Here is a 25,816-nt window from a genome sequence, read left to right on the forward strand (position 1 = left end):
TTCTTTACCATAAACTAACGATTCTTTTTTTTTGACTCACGAGATTATGAAATCTTTTTGCTTAAAAAATATTATGCCAATTATACTGCCGAAAAAATACATCATACAAAATACAGAATTTTCCGCAGGCTTCTGTGTCTTAGGGTCAGCTGCGCATAAGTTTTTAATCAATGTGAATAATTGTAGCGTTTTCGTAAAAATGGGCAAAACGTGTTGTTTTATCTTACTTTTTTCAGGAAAACCATTTTGTCCATTTTGCCAAATACACCTCAGGAACCTCTTTTTACATGAGGGATACGTTCCACACAACACCGTGTGAAAAAAGAATATTAAAAAGAGTAACAATGCTCAATAGGTTTGCTCTTATAAAAATTAATTCAGGATTTTAAAAAAATGTTTACTATTTATTGTACTTCAACTTTTTTTTTATGTGACATCAAAATACTTTGAAAAAATAGTCATAAATATAATAACTATCATATATCATATGCCAAGTAAAAGAGCAATGTAGGGCATTACAATAACTTATTATTACACATTGTTAAATTAATGTTCAAAAAAAGGTTCTAACAAAATTTTTGGGTCGTGTTATTTCAAAACTGTAAAACGACGTTCCAGTATATTTAACTTAAAACTTTTTTTAGTGTAGCTGGCCCTAGGACAAAGATATGTAAATTAGAATAGTATTAATGAGTAAATATTAGTAATTCCACCATATCCCGGTTAGAACATTGTGCCGTATTAAAAATGCCATAGCTGTTTGTAAAAGAACGGATACAATTGCAAATTCCGGACTGATTATGGAGATAGAGGTCCAGAGATCCAGAGTGATATAATACAATATTCACACAATTTTCGTCATTTGATAAGTTTAATGTCTAAATTAAGAAAAATTTCATTGTTACTGTGTTTTGAGGTCGAGCATCTAAAATTTAAATAAATTCATCCTTAAGATAGGCATACTTTATATATATATACTGCGGCCATACTAAACATGGTTCTGCGGGGAAAATCCCATTTAATATGTCATCCCATTAGAATATCATGCATCTTAAAATGAATACAACAGTAAAACCTCATTTTTACATTCCTCAATTTGAAATATTCCCACTTTTTATGCCAAAATGTTTGTGTTCCATTTATCTACTTACATTCTAAAAAAAATATTCCCGCCAAATTATCAAATTTTTACATTTTTCATCACCCCAGTTTTACGTTGAAATTTTTTTGAAATTCATTCTGTGTCAAAAAATCTAATTAAGTCGAGGTAAAACCAGTACCACATGTGGCGTGTACATAAACTTTAAAAAAGCAAATAAATAAAACTTTTATTGCCCGCATAATTGTTGCGTGTACCGTCAAATTGTCTTAACCCCTCGAATGCCGAACTAGCATGACGCGAAATTTACCTCAATGCCGAGCATTCCACGTGCGATTTTAGAGAGAGTTAGTAGAAACTATCGAAATACTTGCGCTGTAGTGATTGTATTACTCGGATCTATCCGTCAATACAACCAATAATGAAAAAATACTTATATTTATTATTTTATTCCTGGAAAAACACTTTTTACAGCACAAAATCAAAGGGGGCTAGGCAGTAAAGTCGCCATCAGTTGTACGAGGTTTTTATCATTGTAATCCCGCCAATAAAGCTATTTGATGACTGGTATTCATTTGTCGTGCAATCAAATATCAGCCTTAAAATCCATAAAAACAAGGAAAATAAGGCAAACTTTTTTGAAGATTTCCATGTACTGATCTCAGCTCCGGCAGTCAACGGGAATCAATATTTATCGCTGAGATCCGAGCTTTGACATTCTAGCGGTTACAGACTATTTTTAAATAAATTCACTCTTAATGTTGTTTTATTAGTGACTTTTATAACCCAATGTCCTTTAGGGTTAGTTTCCATTAAATCCTTATTGGTTTTTTGAACAAAAAATGACATATTGACACTGTCTATATCAATAAATTGGAATGCAAAGTATTTTAAAAAGTGGGAATAGAAGCATTATCAGAGGTTATAAACAAACTGCGAAAAGTAAAAAAGCTCTTATAAAAGAGTGAAAAGATTTGCCCAAATCAGAATGACAATTCAATTTAAATTTTAGGGTTTTCTGTGATGCCATAGTAAAAAAGTAAAACAATATAAATAAAAAACATAGAATGTATTTTATGCAAATTCAAAAAGCATTACGCATTACAATATTAAATTTCAATGCAATTGATCAATTATGTGTTTACGTAATATTATGTTATAAAAAATAACTAATTAGATTTTAATCAAATCATTAAAAACAGAGAATAATATTTATTATCTCCAATTTTGTCAGTTTTAACAATAATTGCAATTTTCCTAGCAGTATTTACAATCTTTTCACATTTTCCCACTACAGTGGTATGTTCCTTAGTGTAGAAAATTCATTTAGACTTTTTATAATTCCATTTGTTTAACTCATTTTTCATTTCATTACTTCGAGGTTTTTCTCAGTTTTATACTTTTTTGTTGCTCCCTTGAAAAACGTGAAAAAGGGGTTTTACTGTATATGTTAAAGAATTGAAAATTTGCTACACGCGGACAATACATGGCGCATCTAAAGAATTAAGGGAAAGTTAAAAATAAAAAATTCATACAAGAATATCTTAACAGTACACAAGTGTTTAATTTCTTTCAATTAAGTGAAATCTATGTTAGCTGGTTTAACTGAAGTGACTATTGCCAAAATTGTAAAGCCAACTCGAGACTTATACTCGCTTCAGTATTTAGAGATTGGACAAATAATAAATATCAGTCAAGCGCTGATGGGAAAATATGCCAAGGGTATGCTTCTAAACTATGTGCCATCAAAGTCAGCGTCCAAAAATAATTCCAGCAATGAAAATAAACCAATTAATTTACCATTGAACAAAAAAGTGTTCTGATTTAGTCTTTCGAAAATAAATACAAAAAAATAGAACTGTGAACAGTTACGACAAGGCAATATAAATAAGAGCGCAAGATTTAAAACGCTTCTTTCGTCATTCAGTTCATTTTATAAAACGATAATACGCAACACAAACATATTTAAGAGTGAACGATTCGATACTATTTACAAGTAAATAAAATCCGATAAGGGGACATGGATACACATTAGGATTATTCACTACCGTATGGAAACAGATATAGAATATTATATTTACAAAGATAGATTCAACACGTGACACTCTATTACCGTTGAATTTGACAGTCTCAAATAATTGGTATATCAGCGAACACTATTCTAGAACCAGATCCGCAGAATGTTTATATTACAGAACTGTAGCAGTAAGTATTACAAAGTCCTTATAAAAATAACTTACTCTTTTAAGCCTTCGCAAAAGTTAGGAGGGATATAAACATTAAATAAACGTCCAAATTAATAATAAGCAGCCTCGTCATCTTAGCGTGTATTCACATGTCTATTTCAAATTACCCATCCGTCACTTCGCTGGCGGTACTTGGGTGCGGCCAACCGACGGCAGCTATTTAACCGTTTCACAGGCTAGATAGTTTTGTAGTGAAATTACCGTTTTAACGTGTCTTGGATATGCAGAAAACGGTGCAAAATACAAATTAGACGACTGTTAAATAATGGATAAAGCTATTGAAGATGTCCATTACTAGAATAACGCATTGATAATTTATTGTGCTGCAATTTATCTAAATCTGCGAGACAATTCTCGCACCGTGTAGTAACTAAATATACATTACACTCTGATCATTCATACGAAAACTAGATTATAAATTAGGATTTCGAATGATTTTTTTGTGGATGGAAAATCAAACACAGTTTTGTGATTCAGTATGATTGGCTTTAATTCTAGTGACGGCTGATTCATGTAAAAAGCGGGGACGAAATTCGCCATGGAAATAAAAGTCACTACACCGATGATGCGTGAGGCTTGAGTTGACATTCAGGGATGATTTTTTTAGATTATTTAAACATAGGTGCTTATGAAGATGCAAAATAAATATTAGATTTGTAAATTTGTTGGAAGCGAAAGAATACGGGAAACGTTGCGAGGAGATCCAAAGATGATAGATCAGTGCTTCCCTTTGGACGCACAGTATACTCTTGTATGTAACACGGAGACATTCGAGTCCTAACACAGACTCAGTTTCTGCATTACTCGTGCTGGGTCTGTACAAAGCTTTCCTCGGAGGAAACGATTTACGGGGAGTTTCATTCCAGTTAGGAGAGGCGAGGCCGCTTGGCATCGGGGCGTGGGGGGCTGTCGGCGTCATCGGGGGGCGTGGGTGCGTCTTCAGCGCTCGGCGGGGGCTCGTCCGGCCCACCCGGGGGCTCGCTGTCCCCTGACACGGACAGCTCCTCCTCGGAGTCAGAGTCGCCCTCGTAGTCAACCAAACCCTGGAAATAAAGCAACTGTATAACTGTACTGCTGTCTTTCCATGATTAAAAGATAATATTTAATTTATCGATAGACTATCAATCTTAGCCAAAAAAAAAGTTTTTATGTATCGTACTGTGTCTATCATAGCTATGATTTTGTACTGTAATTTTTAAATCCCCACAGATTTGAAATAATGCAAAAAAATTTTTTTTTTTAATTTTGGCTTAGTTAAAGTCTTTTAACAAATAAATAAAAACCAATGAACTTCCTTATTACATACTGTAATTTTTACCATGTGTAAGAAAACATTTTTATATCCAATTAATAATTTAGAATATTCACATAAATAAAAGTATACGAAAATTAAATGAAATATGAAACCAAGTTGAAATATTATTGAACAAAACCATATGAAAATTGAAAAAAAATCTAATTGCCTAGTTAAAACAAAATATATTTCCATCATGTGATGTGATTCTGTTCTGTAATATAGCTGAGAAAATTGAGTCAGTGTAGAAATGACGTAACCCACAAATAGGTATAAAGGGGTCCATATGTATGACTGTATGTTTTCTGAATAAAATAAAATAAAAATAAATAAAAAAATACCGAGATGTGGTTTGGCGCACGTTAACTGTTCATAAATAAATTTAAACAAACTATATATATATACATGGCTAAACACACTCTATATATATACATGGATAAACTTTGAGTGTGATTATCTTAGTTCCAGATGTTTGTGGATTTTGTTACTTCTGCACTGAATGACTCAATTGAGAAGTTCAGTGGTTCTTTTCATTTTATTTTTAAGTATCGGTGCTACGATTTTTTTATATTTGTGACGTCACAAGTTCTAGTTGGAGAGTTCTGCTGATTGGTAGAGTTGGCTTTCCGGAAACCGGAAATCTATTACAGCACTCTATCATTGGATGATTCTTAAGAACTTGTGATGTAGTTCAAAGCAGTTTATTTTTATTTGAATTTTTTTTTTTAAATTTCAAACATTCAAGAAACTTTTCTATACATTATTATACATCAAATTCCCCATAGCACTGAATTTATTTATTGTAAATATTGTTACGAGATTAGTTATTCCAACTTCATAATATTTCAGTATTTCCATGTATACTAAAAATGTGATTTTTACTACAAAGCTTACACCCTGTTTTGTGTAATGAGCAGTCTTTTCAAATACATATTTTTTTAACATTTATGAAGGATTCAATTGAAAAGTTTGTATTTAATTTTGCATTATTACTAATAGTTTGTTGTCTCTTTTTCAATATCATCCCTTTCTACGCCCAGTAGCGCAGCATTGGTAAACCAAAATATTACAACCACCTGTTACATGAATGTAAAGTGATCAGTCTTACGCCTCAGACTACCCTGCCGGAATCAAACCCGGGACTTCAAGAATGGTAGACAAACGCGTCAATCACTAAACAATGAGGAAAACTTATCTCTACTCGATTGACTTATTCAGAGTTTTTACCTGAGAGCAGCCATCGAGTCGAAAATACTTGTGCATATGGTTATGGGTCTATTTCACACACAGGACTGTGTGTGATGCCTGGACAGAGAATAAATATTACCTTATTGAATATTTTAGGATCCGGTAACTGAACCTCGGGGGTAGTAGTGACAGGAGGTAAAGTGGGTCCATTCACACTGCTAACCACTTCACTCTTCTTATCTATTAGTTTACCTGAAACACAAATCGACATTCATTATACATTGTTGTTTAAACCTTTTGAACCCACGGGGTCCAATACAGACTACCTATAATGACAGTTACAATGACATCGACATATTACACTGTAAATACTGTAGTTTTATCAAGTCTGTTACAGACATTTTAAATTTATCTTTTGCTTAGCTTTACATACCTACTACCTGTATCTAATGAATTGTTGGTTATGAAATTTTAGTTATAAATATAATGTTAGTGGAAACAGAGGAAGATTAGAGGAGAGTAGGGACAGCACTATATTATGTCTACTCTCTTTTATATATATATTTTTCTTTAATTTTTTATTATTTTCCCTCACCTTCTATATTCATAATGAATGTGAAATCTGTAATTGTCTTCTTACCTAGTATTTTATCAAAAAACCTGTACGATTTTTATAACGAATAATAAATAAATAATACAAGGATTAGACGATAATAGATACATAATAAATATTTTTGAACAAGATAAATTTGTAAACGGCGTGTTTAGATTTGTTGTTCCTCTGTGTGTAGGTTCCAGTGCATTAGATGCATATTTTGGTAAATATGCAGAGCTACCCACAGAGGCTATATAAGACGGTGAAATAATATCTCTTCCCCTTTGCTGCTCTTACTTCTCCCGCTACTGAAAGCTTCCGAAACAACAGTTGTGTCCCTGCACCTTGAGTAACCTTAAATCTTCCAAGAATAAATTTCTACATAGAAGTGACGCCTTTCATTATTCGGTTCACAGCTACAGAAACAAAAGAAGGAACCTTTACACGGCGCATTCACCGATTTTCATCAACCTAAGTGATTAAAAAGGTGAGTAGATTTTCACGATCACTGTTATAAACATGAATATTTTTTGGATGATCCCGAGAAGATTGGACTCATTCATCTTAAACATTCAGAGTAAACTTTTACCAAAGTTAAAACTGAAGATGGCTTGTGCAACTGTCTCCAAACATAGGAATGAGTCCAACCTACAGAGGACCACTCAAAAAAACTATACATATGAGGCATGTTAAAATAAAGACGGCGTATACTTTTACATTTCGAGTAATATGTAATAAATGTTTTTTTAGTACTTTTCCCAGACTGCAAGGACAATGTATTATTCTAGGGTGTTTAATATGGTTATTGGTCTATAATTTATTATTTCCCGCTTTGAATATTGGTACAATAGATCCTATTTTTAGATTATCTGGAAATTTACCCTCTTTAATACATTTGTTTATTAAAAAGCAGAGGGGGTGTAGTATGTCAACTTAAATAGATAGTAAGATTCTGCTAGTTCTTCCATCAGGACCGGATGAGCTTGTAGATTTTAAGGAGTTTAATATTGATTCTAACTCTTTGATGTTTGTGGGGTTAAATTTTAACGTGTTTGGTGATTTAATCATAAACGTATTTACATTGAATATCCCTTTGAATTTTTTTGCATGACAGTTACATTCGAAGAGTTCTAAATTGATGGAAGAACACTTGACAGGTGGTTGGGTCTGAATAAAAACATGTGGTGACTTTGTGAGATCCCTGTCTTTCGGCTCGCCTCTCGTAAGTGAGTTCCGGAGCATTCTTACACAGACTTAAAAAATCTTAAGTACTTAAAGGCCAGTCCTTGGTTCATACCTTTGACAAAATTTTTCATCAAACTCAGCTTTGTATGAAGGGGTGGAAAAAAGCATGTGAGACTCGGCAATTAAGTTTTTCTAGCAAGAGTTAAGATTTCTTGCAGGCCAGTTCTTTCTTATCCCTACTGTCCCACACATGTATTTACATAAAAAGTATCAGTTTTCAGTTTACCCCAGTTGCATTCCTAAGATAATGGCGATGACTTGGATAGCCACAGATTTTGCACTTTAATTCAGCATATTTGAAGGAGTCGAGGAGGGCGGTCATGTTTGCATAAGTCTTCTTCATGTGAACTTATTTATTTATTTGACACTTTATATACAATATATATACATGTAAGGGCGGGCATATTGCCTTAAGGCAATTTCTTCCTACCTACCCAAACGGTTCAGTTTGAGAAAATTATAAATACATGGACATATTGATTCTTACAATTTTATACAAAAATTAAAAACAAAGATTAACAAAATAAAAAAAATAATTATATATACTATGAAGAGAGGAGAGGGGATGGGAAGGAAAGAAGAAGGATAAAGGAACAATTTAAATATTTAGATAGTGACATTTCAATCTTGACTTAAATGTCTCTAACATTAGTGGGTAGATTATTCCGCAATCGAGCGGCTACTACTGTGAAAGAGGAGGCAAGAAAATTAGAGCTATGACAGGGTATTAAAAGGGTTCTCTCGTTACTAGAACGAAGAGATAGTCCGTGTTGTGAAAGAGGTTGGATGAGCTCTCTCAGATAAACAGGCGAAGTGGGATTATTTAAAATATTGAGAAGAAGTGATAAAGCCTGATACTGAGCCAGTGTAGTTGCGTGCGATACTCGGTTATGTGGTCAAATTTCCGAAGATCAAAGATATAACGAATACAAATATTCTGCAATCGTTCCAACTTATCAAGTAATTCAGAGTTAGCATCTGGATAACATACATCCGCATAGTCAAGGAGTGGAAGAAGTAAGCTCTGGACTAATGTTTGCTTAACATTAATTGGCAAGAAATTCTGTAATCTTTTAAGTGAGTGCAAACTGCTATAAAGTTTACGACTAACTTTGTTAACCTGAACTGTATGACAAACGGGAATAGGAAGACAATGATTGCCGTTGTGTAGTTATGCAGCTTATAAAATAAGTCTGGAGGAGTCTAAGAATAGCCTCCCCCAAACTGACAATGTAAACTCTAAAAAATGACCTATCGCTGTAAAGCAAGAGCTAATCGGCCATTTTCGTGGTGATTTTTTAACTCAGCAGGTGAAAATAAGAATAAGCTATTTTTGAGCCCGAAATATTTTCATTACTGGGCAGTGTATTGACTTATTTTAAATTAACTGTTTTTTTTTCTGTAACGTAAAGGAGACTGCCGTTCTTGTTGCGAAACTTTTGTCAAAAATGAATGAGATACTGCCATTTATGCTCCAAAACCTCAGCTCAAATACAGGTTGACGGGTTACCTATAGAGTCTAGCTGCGTAGAGCAGTCCTGGGTGGTCATGAAGGAGTCCTCCTCCTGGAACCAGAGCTCCTCCTCCTCCTCCAGCTGCCGGGCGTCCCTCCGCCCCCGGCCCCCGCTCGCTCCGCGCAGGATACTGGGCACCACGCCCTCACCGGGCCCCCCTGCGCACACAACACACGATATAATAATGAAAGTCAATATAATGGAAAAATAAAAGAGCATTATATTGAGAGTAGCAACATACCTCTGTCTCTATCTTTGAGTTTATCTTGGAGTTGGTCGTACTTGTCTTTGAGGGATTTAAACGTTTGAACGTAATCCACATCATCTAGGATCTTGCCGAAATTCTCCACAACGTGCGAACACAGGGCCTTTATATCTTCTCCTTTGATAAACTCAAACAGTTCTAAAATTGCCGAATCTAATAAATTATACCTGGAACAGGAAATTCAAAGTTATCGATAAATATTAGTTGAGAAAAAGTATTATGCTAAATATAGATATACGGTATTATGGTCTGTGTAATCCGAACCCACTATAAACTGAACCTCCAGTAATCGGAACCATGGCATCCGGTGAAGGGGGAGGGAATGAAATAACTAAAGCTGCCTCCAAAAACTTGATGGTATTTCGATAATGCTCCTGGCTTCCAAATTGCACCCATTTGGTAAGTGATAATGGACGAATTACAGTTACGTTTCTTTCTACTAGCCATAATAATTATACTCCACGCAATGTGGAACTTCATCAGATTATGGTTTTGCCCCAATTGAGTGAATTTCGTATCAGAATCATGCAGAAGGTGTTCGTTCTTTTTTCCAGATTTTTAAATCATAATTAACACATGTAATATTATAGAGATGCCCTTTAGCTCTATTGCACAGAACAATAGCATTCCAGATTTTAGGTTGTGGTTTGCGCTTGCAATTCTCGACCTAAGTACCAACGGCTGTATTGCTGTAAACTGTAGCTAACTTCATGATTAATAATTTACCGTAGTTATGCAGAAAGCAGCCAATCCACAGTTTTGAAAAAAGTATATATTAGTGTTATCGAGTGCAGTAAGGTCGATTCTATGTTCTGCTAAAAACAGCCAGACCGCTTTCATATAAATAACTGTAATAATCCACCTTCTGAAATAAATATCGATCACAAAAACGGCATTTCTCAATTTGCAGAACACACCCACAAAACTAAAATAAAATCTTACGCTACTTTAAAAATCATTAAAACCGGTCAAATACATAAACTAATGTATTCATTGTTTATCATTTGTCAAAGTCAAAAACATTCCAACTGTTGTGTGGATTTGATTATTCACTATTTTCATAAAGGTGCTATTATCTCAGTTTCAGTTTTCCATGGCTGGCTGCTTTCTGCAAAACTACGTTCAATTATATAATGGTTTTTGTCCAGGTGGGAGACTCTATAAGCTGGTGGCATATTATTACTCTGAGATCACAACAGAGTTGGAAGATGTTTTAGAGAAGGGAATATGGAAGCCAAGACTAACAGGCCACAGGGCCAAAGCGGCTATTGGAACCAGCCAAAGACAGGTCATAAGCCCATATCCCTTTCTCTTCAATGTTCTCTATCTCTGTAGTAATACATATCAAGAATAAAGATGTAATGTATCCTTACCGTCCATTATTTCTAAGGAAAGCATCTATAACAGGTGCGAAGAGATTTCCCTTAATAATGTATCGGTTGTAGAAATCATCCTTCAGGGCGATAATTTTCCTCATGAAGCGAAGCGCTCCGAGCACCAGGAAGGTATGCGTGGACCTCATCAGCACCAATATCCGCCGCAACAAATCCTGAAACAAAACTGCTTTAGTAATACTAGGACAAACATACTGAGTACTGAGACTGGACCACGGTGTGATTTAATATTACTGACCCATTTCACACCGTGGCAAAAATTCACATTCACGCCATGATGAAATAACAGAGGGTGGAATGACATTGTGTTATAATTATTTATTTTATACCAGGCAAAACATGAAGCCGATTAACCTACTCGATTTTCTTTTTGGAGAATTTTTACCTGAGAGTAGCCGCTGAATAAATTAAAAATAAATACAAAAGAATATAAGAAAAGTCAATCCACCTTAATTTAAGTGTAGCATGTGGAAATGGGCCATTCTCTGACAGATATCATGCAGCTGGTTTTTTTATTTGGAAATTCTAGTAATAATGAACAGACATGAAAACATCGTTGAATTGACTAACTGGTAAAAGAAGAAGTATAAAATTTGGAAAATTGTTTTCAGGCGTTGCCTAGTAGGTGAATTGGTTCAGCTGGATGAATCTCAACCACATGATAAGATTTCAGCTCCTTTACTTCACAAAAGTCAACGGACGGAGGAGTTGAGGAAATGTGGATGTTTGACTATAGGCAGAATGGTGAATGTTACACAGTGTGTAAAGTGGCCACTTAAACCAGCCAATGAAAGGTCATAAGACCTGTAAATGCTTAGACTTCCATATTTCCTTCTCAAAGTTTTCCCTCTGTTTTAAATTCCCTCTGTAAGAAATTTAGATCTGAATAACTCCCTAGGGAGGAAATCTAACATTTCTGTCTGCAAACATTTGGACATACTCAAAACATTGTTGGAGACAGTAGCCCTGCAAATACTGTCATAAAGTATATATGAATGTTTTGTTTTATTACTAGGTTTAACTAAATAAATTTTCAGTCAAAATGTCCTCCCTAAGTGTGAGGGCTAATAGTCGATGGCAGCACCTACATAGGAGAACTGGCCACCGTTTTCTTCAAACTCTCCAAATATGGATCTCGTCTGCTACAGGCCCATGTTCTCCATTACTGATTACAATTTGTACTCCAAGGTATTCAAACCTGGGCTTCCGGAGGGCAATCTTCAGCTCTAATAAACTCAGGTATGAGAGTTTTCTTCTTTCGATGTTAACAGCTCGCCAGGATTAATCCAGGAATGTTTGGGTTTAGGATTGTTGTAGAGATTAAGGCAAGCTTCAATACGGCCATCTTTGTTTTTTTTGGCTAAGGTTATGTGGGACCCTTCCTTTCTTTTGAATCTTTTACATCTCACATAAACAATCGGAAATTCTTTTTTAACACTCCTAGCTGCTCAGCTAGTTATTTTTGCATGTGCCGAATTCTACAATACTAAACTTTCACTGAGAGTAGTTGAATCAAGTTACACCCTTAGTTGCATTTTTTCCTGATTCAAATTCCTACAAAATGTAGTATCGGATATGCTCTTTAGTTGGTGCCATTTTCGCAGCTACTGAATTAATAAATATTAAGCGCCTGTCAATTCGAGCTGTCAAATTTGAAAGACCTACAAGTACATAACCCCCCAAAGAGCGCGGAAATATTTAAAATTTAAATATCTTAACGGCATTTAAAAAATATTGGAAAACTCCTTATTACATCTATTACAAAAATTAAATATTTACATTACTCGGATCTGAATAAATGATCAATATACTAGCACGATTCAAATAATAATAATAAAGGTGTTAGTTGGCTTACCTTGTTGAGGATGCAGTTCTTGATGTGGAATGAATGGTGCTCCACACAGAAGGAGAGGAGTTCCAGCACCAGCCCTAGTAATTGTACCGTGTGGTACTCTTCTCCCAACGGCTTCTCTCCGCACGTATTGGACAGGAGAGGCGCTGCAATTACAGAGTAGTTTCTTGAATGTTAATATATTGACAGAGATGGAAAATATTGTTTAGTGGGGAATAAATATGAAGTTAGGGGAATTGAAAGCACCCGTGTATTGTGCACACCCCTGACTGTCAAATCAAGTCATCGAAAGGGTCGAGAGTATTTAGTATCTGGTAGTACACATAATGGAAAATATCAGCTTTTAAAAAGAGCTGGAAGTGTTGCTAGGATTAGCAGGCACCGCTTTTAACAGTATGGAGACTGCCTGGCAATTAAATATTTACTCAGTGAATGCCGCCTATTTTACGCGTACTTAACACCTATTCTCCTCTACAGATGTAAATTGTAACACAAAAATAGGGCCTAAAACAGCAAAATTTTGTGTTACGAGAATATGTCTGAAATTTTTTTTTGGTGTGAATGAAAAAATATGGATCCAGCAACTTGCCGTGACAACTGTCATCTAACAGGAGCAATATGTTTGGCTGGGCTGGTTTACTCCAGATGCCTAATACGCGCCTACTTTACAAGGCATCAGCTTCTCTAGTCCTGAAAGTCCACGACTAACTGTTCGTCGGTAGTTCATGTCAGACCTACAGGGCGCAAACCTGACGGAACAATGCGCAGGAGTCGGCCGGGGGCAGTTTTTGGACACCATATGCTCTAACTAGGGAGCAGACATGAAAATAAGAAGACATTTACAGGGCTTATGACCTGTCATTGGTTGATTTGGTAGATTTTTTAGTAAACCCGAGTAAACTTTCTTCACACACTGTGTAATGAGATTTACACATAAACTTAAACCAGTCATGTCAATGGCGAATCATAAAACCTGTAAATACTTAGACTTCCATTTTCCTTTTTCAAAAAGGTTTCTAATCCCTGTTGAAATATCTATCAATCTTTATTTATTTATTTATTTTTGCACCACAACAGGCCAGGAAGCCCAATTACAGTGGTGAATTACATTACAGTGGTGAATTACATTACAGAACACCCAGGCTTGAGAAAAATCACATTTTAATTTTTGTGTTCTCACCGGGAATTGAACCCGGAACCTTTTGTGTGTGAGTCAAGCGTCTTGACCACTACACCACGGAGGCCGCCGATAATCTTAAAAATAACATTTAGTTATGGTGATTTTAACGGGAGTTGGACAAAGAAGACCCATGTGCGTAGCAAGAGTCAAGGCCTTTACACTATGAGGGTTGCCAAGTAACTCAAAATTAGTTTAGCAACCTAAAATTTTCTCTCTGTCAAAACATCAGATGATCGAATTACATAGATTTAAATAAAATTATGTTATATATATATAATAATAGTTGAAACGTTGGTCTTCAGTACAGAAATTAATATATAATGTCACACTGATCATTTTACTCCTACTCGATCCAGATATAACTTACCGATTAGTGTCTGAACACCGTGCATGTAAAAGAAGTTAAGGAAGTCTGTTTTCTCTGACTTGTTGGCTGCCGAGAGCATGTTCTCAGGATCCAGAAGGATCCGGAGTACTCCCATGAGCTGAACAGCGCCTCCGAGTTCCGGATCCCGGTCTCGGAGCATTTGCTCGATTATTATATTCATTAATAAGTGATCCTGAAATAATAAGAAAAAAAAACACATTTTTACAAATAGGACAATAATACAATTAAAATTAGTTGAATCATGTATAACTATAAAAAATATACATAAAGAAGTAGAAAAACTTAACAGTACATTCAGGCGCTTCCTGGTAGGTGAATCTCACCCGCACCAATAAAGCCAAAAATCAATGGATAAATGAATGAATCAAAGAAATGTGGATTTTCGAAAATGAGCAGAATGATGAATGTTACACAGTGCGTAAAGTAGCCACTCAAAACAGACGGATTGTGGTCCAGTGAGTAGGGTTGTGGACTCCTGATCAGGAGGTCCGGGGTTCGAACACCGCTCTACCACAACTTGTTTGACATTTTCTAACACTGTTATTTATGCATTGGCAAAAATGCCAATAAAATTGTAATATTTTGATGATCATGAGAATGGAAATATGTATTTAATATATTAATACCCGTATGCAGAGACAAACCTTAAGCCGAGGAAAGTACATTCTAATTTCAAATGCAGAAAATAACCCGAAGGTGAAGACAATAGAATGTACTTTCCTCACCTTAAGGTTTGTCTCTGCATACGGGTATAAGACTAATGAACGATAATATCGTCGCCGTTCAGGCAAAAGCCACTGACCCAAAAAAAAATATTTTGAGAAATTGCAATTTGACGGTTTGGGAGACCGAGGAAAAATCCGATTTTTGTGTTTTGGAGGTTTTATGTACAGAACATAATTCATTCGTGTCTTTAATAAATTTCATTGGTAACTTTTTCCTTCTGATACAGTTTATAACACCCGGGAGGTTTTTAATGAGGCGAGGAGGCTAAACTTTGGTTAAGTGACTTGCTCGGTTTATAATCCGGACGATGCAAACTATAAGAATAAGAGTTAGTGAAAGGCAGGAAATCAAGAAGAACACCTCTGTTTTTCACTAACAAAAGAACATCATTTTAAGCTTCGTTAACTAAAAACTGGAATTTTTAGGGTTAGTGACTCGACAATATGTCCTGTAAAGGCCTAGACTTCCATTTTCCCCTCCCAAAAAAAGTTCTCTATCTCTGTTGAAATATCTATTAATCAAACATAATTTGTAATCCAGGATTTGGAATAAATGTAAAATTTCACTTTACCGGAGAGAGGGTAAAAATCCACAGAAAAATAATTTTCCTTATTAAATTATAATGGAATGAAAACCGGTATTATAATGACACTTAAAACAGAATAATCTTTATTCATATAATTGGTACATTGTTTTATTTTGTAAAATATTAATACCTCTTGTACCTATTACGCAATAAGGTATCCCTACCTACATGAGACCTTCCATATATTATGTATTCGTAAAAAAAAAAAAAAAACATGATGTCCCTAGCTATTATTCTCATTTTAATATTGGGATCCCGAGTCGGAAATACCAAACACGTATATTTATTATTACCGCCTTGGATAAACAATATTAATACCTATTAAAATATTGCAAAAAATAGTTAATCACAGGCCAATTAAAATCTCCCAAGTCGACGATTACATCTGGGATTATATTTCTATTGTATTAACCCTTTCGTCACGGTTTGGCCTCCTGGCCTGTTGTGGGGCAATTTTTTTTATATAAATGTAAAAATTTACTCTAAAAAATATAAAATGGTGCATTTTATGCATTTAATATAAATATGTGATGACTGCAAACGATTTACCGTAAACGAATATTTTATACAGTATTTTCCCACACCACATTAATGAACAATCTTTAGATGCCATCAATCTCAGTGTACAATGGAAACAATCTTAATTTGACCATTGTTTGAGAATAAATCAAATAAAAAAAAGGGGGTTTTTACCTCATCTGTATTGTTCGCTTGCTGTAAAGTGTGATCCCTGATAACCGACGGAGAAAATTCCACAATGTAGGTCAGGATGTCTATGGAAGCCGTCTTGGTTTTTTGGTCCTCGATGCCGAGGGTGATTTCAAGAGCGGGCAGGATCCCGAGTGTTACTAGGGTCTTGTAGAATGTTTCCTTATCTTGCGGTTGCAAATTCTGAGAAAAATTACAGAATTCTTTCAAAAAGAGCACGAGATCTCTCCGCTTCGTGTCCGGAGTGCCCTCATCCCGCAAGAGTTTGAATACATCGGTGAGGAATCTCTCGTCTTCTTCTATAATCTTTACAATTTCTACTTTATTGAAAAATATAAAACTGGAAAGGTTGCTCAGTAAGTTTTCTTCGAACACCGAGGGCGTGGGGAGAACTATATCGTGGATATACTGCACTCGGTAGGTTTGGTGGATCTTGGCCAACAGCTCGGGATTCTTGATGGGGATGGCTTCCCGAAATTTAGCGAGCTCGCGTAGGTACTCGCGGTGACGCTTGGGCTGCGCTACTCCGGGGTCATACTCCAGGCAGCCCACCACGTCTAGGATCGTGTCCTCGGCGAACATGGTCTCCAGGAGAGTGTTTTGGTTGAGAAGAAAGATGCTTTTGAAGATTTCGTACAGGTGATGCAGGCCTTCGGTGTTGTCGAGGTCTTCACACATGTGGAAGAGGTTTAGGAGTTTGCGGATGTAGTTATCAGCCTCGAGCGCCACAGTGAGTTTGTCTTTGCGAGGTGCGGAGTGCAGGTTGTCGCTGATGACCTTGCTGATGTCCTCCAGTCGGGAGAGTTCGGCAGCTGGTAATTCTACAGGAGGGCAGTTGTCGGACATGTCCTCCAACCGTTCATCCTCTGACTCGTCCACAATGTCCTGTGTGACCTCTACAGTCGGGTCCTTTCCCTGAACCTGTTGACATTTAAAAAAAATGATTTTTTACTTATTTTAAATTTTAAAAACCCATTATAGTTTTACATTCAATCATAAGGTCAAGTCATGTTATGTCTCCAATATAAATTTTGAAGTAGTCAGGTAAGCCATTGTAATGTAGTCCCAAAATAGTATGCATACGCGACAATAGTACAGACATAAATAATAAGTTCATTCAAACAAAAAATTATGTCAAACTATATGGTATTTTAGCCATTTTTAGTGGAATAATTATAATTTAAAAGCAATTAATGAAAAGAAAAAAAAAATTCTCAAGTTATCTTAATCTTAAAATAAATAAGGAAGGCTGTGAGAATGCCTGAAGTCAGAACACAATGTGCAATTTTGTAACTAAAAAAACAAATGCATATTAAACAAGATGTGGAGATTACAAGTGTCTAGAATGTGCCAATTATTTCAATTAAAAATCATCGATTTTAAGAAAATATAGAAATGATGTTTTACAGTCATAGACGGTAAACACACCACTGATGACTTACAATATTCAAATAAAAAAATCAGTTGGATATTCTAAAAGTATACAATTTAACCATGTACAAACTCCTAGGCTTGACATATGGTTGGATCAACCAAATATGTGTATTTTACTAAAACATCCAATGTTTAAGTACTCTCAAACACCAACAATGATTTGGATGTGTGCAAATTTTTAGATAAAGGTCGCCTTTTAACTCCATAAAAATCAACAGATGGAAGAAATGTGGATGTTCAAACAAAGGCAGAATGGTGAATGTTAAAGTGGCCACTTTAACCGGGCAATGACAGGACATAAGTCCTGCAAACACTTAGACATTCATATCCCCCTTCTCTAAAAATGTTCTCCATCTCTGTTGTAGTATGTTAATTTATCGCTTGATAGCAGGGGCGAAAATTTTGGTCTACTATGTGGTAAACAAATTATAGCTGAATTGCTACTGAGTTCAATAAAATTAAATATCCCAACTAGAAACCTCAGACAAAATTTACTCTTTCATATCGATAACGATAGAACTAACTATGGTTTTCATTACCCTATGCCCAGAATTCGTAGGTCTGACAACAAACATACCAGTCTTGATTTCTTTGATAACAAGTTGTCTTATTTCATACGATCACTGAATCATATTCAATGAGGAACTTCAGCCCTACGGGAAATTGGATACAAAAAATGTTTTCTTACGCGGGATAAAAATTAGAGCATTAAATTGTACGGCAAAGTTTCTTGAAAATGTACAGAAAAAATAATAATAAATATTTTGATAAAAACGCACTACTTTAAATGACGTCACTGGTTCATGTGAATCAACCTATAATCTAAGAGCTATGGAAGATTTCAGGTCTGCTTGTCGCTTCTGGACCAATGGGAAGAACTGAATGACAATAAGCGGAAATGAACCTCTGACGTTACACGCGGAGTTATTTCAGAAATACAAAACTTTGAAAAATCGTAGCGCCGATAATACGATATATAAAAATTAAAAAAAAAAAAATTGACTTAGTTTAACAGTCTATTAACAAATATTTTTTTTTTAAAAACCACTGAACTTCCTCATTATAAACACCTCTCTCCCGCTTCCACTCCCACCAAGGCTACTTACTATATACCATTGTCTTTCTACTTTCTTTTATAATAATTTTCTATGTATACATATGTTATTTCATTTAAATACAGTATACATATGTCCTTAAAAATGCTCATTGGGCATATATATAAATAAATAAAGTCCTGCGCCGCGATTATGAACGCTATCTTCATCGGTACAAACTAACATCGATATGTATGTACGAAATTGTGTATATTTGTATGGAAATTCAAAGTATTCTCGTCAGTTACATGTAATTGAACATGTTTAGAAAAAAAAAGTAAACATAAAATATTTTTTATACAGAAAACTTAATTTTACTTAGTCGATAAAATTAAAGATAAATTTTAACTTGCCATTAGAATACGGACCCTGGCCACAGCCAGTGAAACGGGGAAACAGTGTGATGATTGTTTGTTTGTTTGAAATTAAAATAATGATCAAAGGAGTATAAAAATGAAACATGATTTTGAATAATTACCATTAGGTGAGAGAAATTACTAATAATAAAGAAATTACATGATTAGTGTGTAAAGAAAGGTGGCCTCCATGGTGTAGTGGTTAAGACGCTTGACTCACACACGGAAGGTTCCGAGTTCGATTCCCGGAGAGAACATCAAAATTGTAATGTGATTTTTCTCAAGCCTGGGTATTCTGCTCTGTAATTCACCACTGTAATCGGGCCTCCTGGCCTGCTATGGTGCAAAAAAAAAAGAAATCCTATGAAAAGTCAATGTAAGACAGGAGTCAGGGCATATCGTCGTTGCGCCAGCAATATCTGTTAAAAATTTTATGGTGATATTTTAAACAATGTACTTTTTGATGATAAATTCTATTTTTTTATAATGAAAACAAAAAGTAAAAATAAGAAATTTTATTTTAAAAAAATATTTAAGTATAAATCGTCTAAACAAAATTGTGTAATCTTAATAAGGAATTAAAAATGCTTTTAAAAATTAAAAATAACTTAACAGATTTTGCTGGTGCAATGACGATATTGTCTATATATATGTACCCTTAGAAACCTTGAATATGCTTTTTGTATAATTCGGGAAAGGGGTTTTTACTAAAAATATTGTATCAACGATAATTCACAAACTGAAGATGGGGAAGCATGGTAATTCATACGATATTTTTTTTTTTAATACGAATTTATTAGACTGTTTTTTCAAGATGGTATTCCATTATGTTATATAATAGTATTATTGATGGCATTTAAAAATTATTGTGCATGTTTATAGTATTAACACATTTTTTCAATTACCCAAGTTTATAAAGTCTGCCTTATAGTCCCTAGTGCAGACATGGGGAAAAATGGAGCATCTCATTGGGTTAACCCGCCTGTTCCTGTGATATAACTGGTGTCGTAAATTGCACTAAATTAACCTCGGCAACTACTATAAATATGACCACATTTTTTGTAATCTTCCAGTAAACCTCAACGTGTAAGAAAAATATAACATATTTAGATATATTAGATAATTTTAAATAAAATATCTTGTTCATCGGGATCTCCGAAAATGACAAAATATTGAGTACCCTAAAGACAAATATTATTTAACATTCATTTGAGAGAAAGAGATGCAATGTAATTATATCACTAAGCAAGACACACATATGATTTTAATAAGATGAAAAGAGACAGTAATTACCAGGCAATCATTTCCTGACCTCAGGTACAGTGACCCGAGGGTATTTTTTCACAGTATTTTAAAGGTTGGTGCGGCTCCCAATGTCTCTAGATAAAAATATGGAAACTTTATTTCCCTATTATATTTGAATTTTTGTAAGTTTTCCATTTTTAATGTATATTGTTTTTAAAAAAACAAATAGATGAAGAAAAAAATAAATTTTTGGATAAGTATATTTTGGATAGGTAAATTTTTGAGACAAATTTTGAACTAATATTTTGTGTTTTTTTTTTTTTAAATTTTATACTTTATATAGCAAATGCTGGGCATTTCATTGAGACTGATGGAACATTTGATTCCAGAATTTAACCAACTTTGAGTTGTAACTATGTCATCAGAATTCATACAATAGTAAAATATTTTTTTAAAACAAGATAAAGAACCATTTTATTGTACCGCTTTCAAGAAAAAGACAAACAGCGTAATTATTATATGGTGACTGAAGGGAAACTGGGAAATCCCGTTAATAAAATAAATTTATAAAATACCTTTGTGCATTTGAAGACAAATTTATGCCGAACTACTTAATATTAATGAGAGATTTTTTTGTGTTGTAACATGTTGTAGCATGTAACATTGAATACATATGTTATGTTTAAAAAAAATAGGAGTCTAGTAACGGTTGTAGAAAAAACTAAATTGTGATTGGTGGGACATAGCTTTATCTGGCGGGATTTATAAATAGTAAATATCTGTAAAGCAATAGTTTCCATAGACAAATAAGTTATTATTTATTACTTTGAAAAATATTTTTGTATAGATTTCTTTTTGAAAAAATGTTGAGCAATGTTATTATGAATTGGAAGTGATAAATGGAAATTCAAAATTTACATCATTTCACTTTACGTGGAATGCCTTGTATAGAATACGTATATAAATAAGAATTTGTGGCTTTCGTTGACCTCATGTATGCCCACACCACGTCTAGTGGTTGGTGCGTTTGTTTTTACCATGCATGGGGTCTCGGGTGCAATGCTATTCAAAGTTGACACGAAATATTAATTTAAAAATGTGTTTATACTTAGACCGCCAAAGTGTTAAGATTAATCTCACGTGGCAAATGATCTAGATACGCTGCGACTGGTGTACCTAAATCCAGTGCCGTAGGGAATGGTGATGATGATGATTTAAGTTCATAATTGAAAATAGAGTAAGCACAGCAAAATAAGCACCAGCTCAATAATGATTGAATATACTTAATGCGTCAGTATTGGGTGAAGTTAGCTGCCCAAGGCCAACAAGTCAGGAACGATTGCCAACATTATAACGTATGTATCCTAGAGCTCATTATAGGTTATTAAAATTTTACATAATATTTTACTGTACACAGATTTGCTACTGATTGAGTAATACTTAATAATTCTTGAATGCATTTTTAATTGGATTGATATAAACAATATATTGAGTATGTCCAAATGTTTGTAGACAAGGTTGGATTTCACTCCCTGGAGAATTATTAAGATTGAAACTTATTGCAACAGAGGGAAAACATTTGAAGAAGGGAATATGGAAGTATTAACTTAAAAATGCTGAATTTCACTCCCTGGGGAGTTCGGCGGGAGTTAAAGGCCTCAGTGGTGTAGTGGTTAAGACGCTTGACTCACACACGAAAGGTTCCGGATTCGATTCCCGATTAGAACACAAGAAAATTAAATATGATTTTTCTCAAGCCTGGGTATTCTGCGCGGTAATTCACCACTGTAATCAGGCCTCCTGACCTGTTGTAGTGCAAATAAAAAATATTTTCTAAAAATACCTACACAAAATTTTAAAAATATACATATAAAGCCACAGGAAGTGAATTCCAACAAATAAACATTTGGATATCCTCAAAATATTGTTGATCCAACTAACTGGCGTTAAAGAAGTATAAAAAAAAAAATATTTTCACATCACACAAACATTTGGATATACTCAAAATATCGTTAAATAAATTGGGCTTAATGATGGGCAAATAATTATCAATTAGTAAAAAAAAAAAAACAAATAATTATGACGAAAATTTGTCATATTCTTATGTAAGAATGGAGTAATTTTAGCTGAAGTTAATGTCTGGCTTGCAGCAGTTCTTAGGTGTCAAATTAATGTTTGGCAGAAATACGATTTTCATAATATTTATATCAATACTCATTTGTTACATATACATAAAAGGTTAGTTCTAGTAGAGATAATCAAATATGTGGGCAAGATTACACAAAGAAACATTAGACAACAGCCAAAGTATTTCAAATAAATAAAAAAATATATATATAATTGACTGTATTAATTTATTGTTATTCTAGTTTAAGTTATTTGTTTAAAAATATTTTATTGGTGGCAACATTATTTAAGGAAGATCTCTTTGCCAGCGCAGTACAGTTGTTTTAAATTAATTTGTCAAGACAACAAAAACTATTTTTTATTTACTTTGATTATATGAGTTGATAAATATTAGTATGTCCACCAAATTTTTTTTTTTTGTAATTTGTTCTACAAAATGTAGAGAAAAAACATATGATCATTTCAGTACTGTTCAAATTAAAATATATCCTCATTATTACAATAAAACTCACTTCAGAAGCTAGTAGGTCCACATGGACCCTGTGGTTGATCGTTGTGGACATACCTGTGTTTGATATTTATCAACTCATATATAAGTTACCATGAGATGAAAGTTATAATATTATATTGTCATATTAATCTATTTTTAAACCAGGAAAAAGGGCATCAATAAAAATTATGTCCAATTCATTGTTACGTTGCAATATTAAAATTGTTTTGTCACCAATTATTGCGGTTGTTTTGATTGAAATAAACACATAATCTCGGTGAATTTGAATTCAGATGAAGAAAGTATAATCAATACAATAAATTGTTTTTTTATATACCAATTGTTTGGTTCCGAGAACAGCAACAAAATGAGTTATTTTTGTGAATTGCACAATCTAGAAATATACAAATAGGATATTGTAATCCAAAAGAGTAGATAACAGATCTATAGCTGTGTACTGTAGGCCGATGTTTGAGGTTAAATTAAACAATCATGTTTACATACAAACTAGAGCTAGGCATACTGTCCATAGTAAAACAAAACTTCACCTTGAGAATAGTGTAGTATTTGATAAGCGATGTAAAGCGTAACCTCTAGCGCGCCTGGTGTTCGGCGGCGGAAGGGAACATTGCGCAATGTACTAACCTGGCAAATCTTCAGCCAGATCTCGTCGCAGCCCGCCTTCTCCTGGAAGCTGAGCGCCAGGTCGAAGTTATCCCCCTCGGACCACACGATGAGCGTGTCCTGCTGCTTCTGGTACGCCGTGTCCTGCTGGATCTTGCTCTCCAGCAGGATGCTGCCGTCCGCCTCGGCGCGCACCAGCAGCGACATCCCGCGCAGCCTGTCGACGAAGCACGACGACACATGCCCCGTGCCCCTGTCGTCCCACTGGCGCTCCGCGTTCAGCGCGTACAACTTCACTCTGCGTCGCGTATCCGTCATATTTCTATTCACTTTATCAGAGGCCGATAGAACTGACGAAGGATCACCTGATCACCATCACATTCGCGCTCGCTTCGTGAAACGATATCTGTTCGTTATTAACGCTTCTGTCATAGCAGTTTGGGGAGACGTATACAACGCCGCGGCGTTATTGCACACAATGGAACATTACGATAAACGGAGACGTATACATTTTACTATCGCGATCGCGCCGTTCCGCGAAATTTCGTTTGATTATATTTTCTTATTTACATAATGATACAGACCCGATTTATAAAATCGACGTGATTTTCCACACAACTAGACAGCGAAAATCTGAGATTAATTATCGCGAATCACAAACACTTCCAGAATTGGCACAACATCCCGGTAAAGCGGTTTAGCGGGTTTAAAGAGGGTGCCGCGGATACGGTGAAAGGGTGGACGATTGAGTATTTTAATTTTGCGATTGTCAATCGGGTTTTTATTATTACAATCGTCAAATTGACGTACCTTCAGCGAAGTACAACATCAATTATCGCCATATTTGATTCACAACAACGCTTGATGTGCGGGGTTCACGAGTCTTTTGACAAAATTGCAGTGGCGATGGAGGGAAATTTAAAAAACTCATTTTTGTTTCCTGCTTTTTTTATTATAATATTCACGTAAAAATAATAAAAAAAATTGAATATATACTATTAAATATACTTTCGATTTATTCGCATACGGTTTTTTTAATAAGATATTGACAAAATGCACAAATTTCTTCAAAATACAAAAGTTGTCAATTCGCGAATCATAGACAATAAGACATACCTTTGAAAAAATTACGCAGACGAATAAAGACTAAAAAATCAAAAAATATATATTTTCCGATTAACAAATATTTTAAGTCCTTACTTACTATATGGGGCTAATGATAATTTGATAAACCCCTTCTAATATTGTCGCAAAAATAAGACTTATTATGGTACGGACATAATGAAAAACAAGAAACAAAACGAAAATTGAGTTATATTTATAAATATTATAAATAATATGAGTGAACTTTAATAAAATTAACATCGTAATTTTTTGAACAATTTAGATGCAGTTATGAACAGAATTATTTTTACGCTCAACAACTATAACATAAATGAAACGTGCATCATTAGTTTCTGGAAACATAAAAAATCAATCGCTTCCTAAGGAACAAAACAAGTAGGTAATCTTAAATAGGTGCGAAGGTTTTCACGGTCACAGTTATCAAAATATTTCTATTTTGGGTGATACCATGTGTGTTGGATTTGTTCCGACGTTTCGGCTACCATTGCAGGAGCTAGGAGGAAGTTGCCATCTTCAGGGTTCCTGCAATGGTAGCTGAAACGTCCAAACAAATCCAACACACACGGAATCACCGAAAAAAAAACATATAGGTAATCTTACACAGCATAAGAGAAAATGTTCTTTTTCCATGTGATCGTTAGCTCTGATAGTAATTTAATGAATACAACTACATATTTTTCAATAAGTTGTAAATATATTTGTGAAACCATATATTTAATTTAATCTTTTTAAAATAAATGTTTGTTTCGGCCGAGTTATATTACAATCAACACAACGAGTGTTACAATTGATACCACTTGGGTGTCAAAATAAAGATATATAATAAAGATGTATTTTTGAAAAACTTTATATTTGATTTTTTAAGCATTTTAAATTCCCCTAGAAGAAATTATGTTTTAAGTAGAAACCTAAAGTGCAGTGCATTATTTGATTTTTTATTTAACTGCATAATAATAGTAAATACCGCACATCTGATAAAAATAGAGTAGTAACTATAAAAAACAGAATTTTAGTCAAGTATTCAGAATAAATTAGGTACAA

General features: G+C 34.4%; 1 protein-coding gene across 1 annotated transcript; it reads right to left on the minus strand.

Annotated features, from left to right (window-relative positions):
- Positions 1–2,153: 2,153 nt before the first annotated feature.
- On the minus strand, positions 2,154–24,520 carry flfl (serine/threonine-protein phosphatase 4 regulatory subunit 3 flfl). The gene is made up of 9 exons (XM_088224717.1): positions 23,672–24,520; positions 16,266–17,201; positions 14,240–14,432; positions 12,696–12,838; positions 10,820–10,995; positions 9,423–9,613; positions 9,178–9,339; positions 5,967–6,079; positions 2,154–4,388 (listed from the first exon to the last, which is right to left on the minus strand). Exons 1-9 carry the CDS (start codon positions 23,966–23,968, stop codon positions 4,212–4,214), a joined length of 2,388 nt encoding a protein of 795 aa, XP_088080843.1. The 5' UTR covers positions 23,969–24,520; the 3' UTR covers positions 2,154–4,211.
- Between the last annotated feature and the right edge of the window lie 1,296 nt (positions 24,521–25,816).

Source organism: Micrasema longulum, unplaced genomic scaffold, assembly GCF_059751315.1.
Source record: "Micrasema longulum isolate JH-2025_06_02 unplaced genomic scaffold, ASM5975131v1 h1tg000306l, whole genome shotgun sequence".
Taxonomy (NCBI): Eukaryota; Metazoa; Arthropoda; class Insecta; order Trichoptera; family Brachycentridae; genus Micrasema; species Micrasema longulum.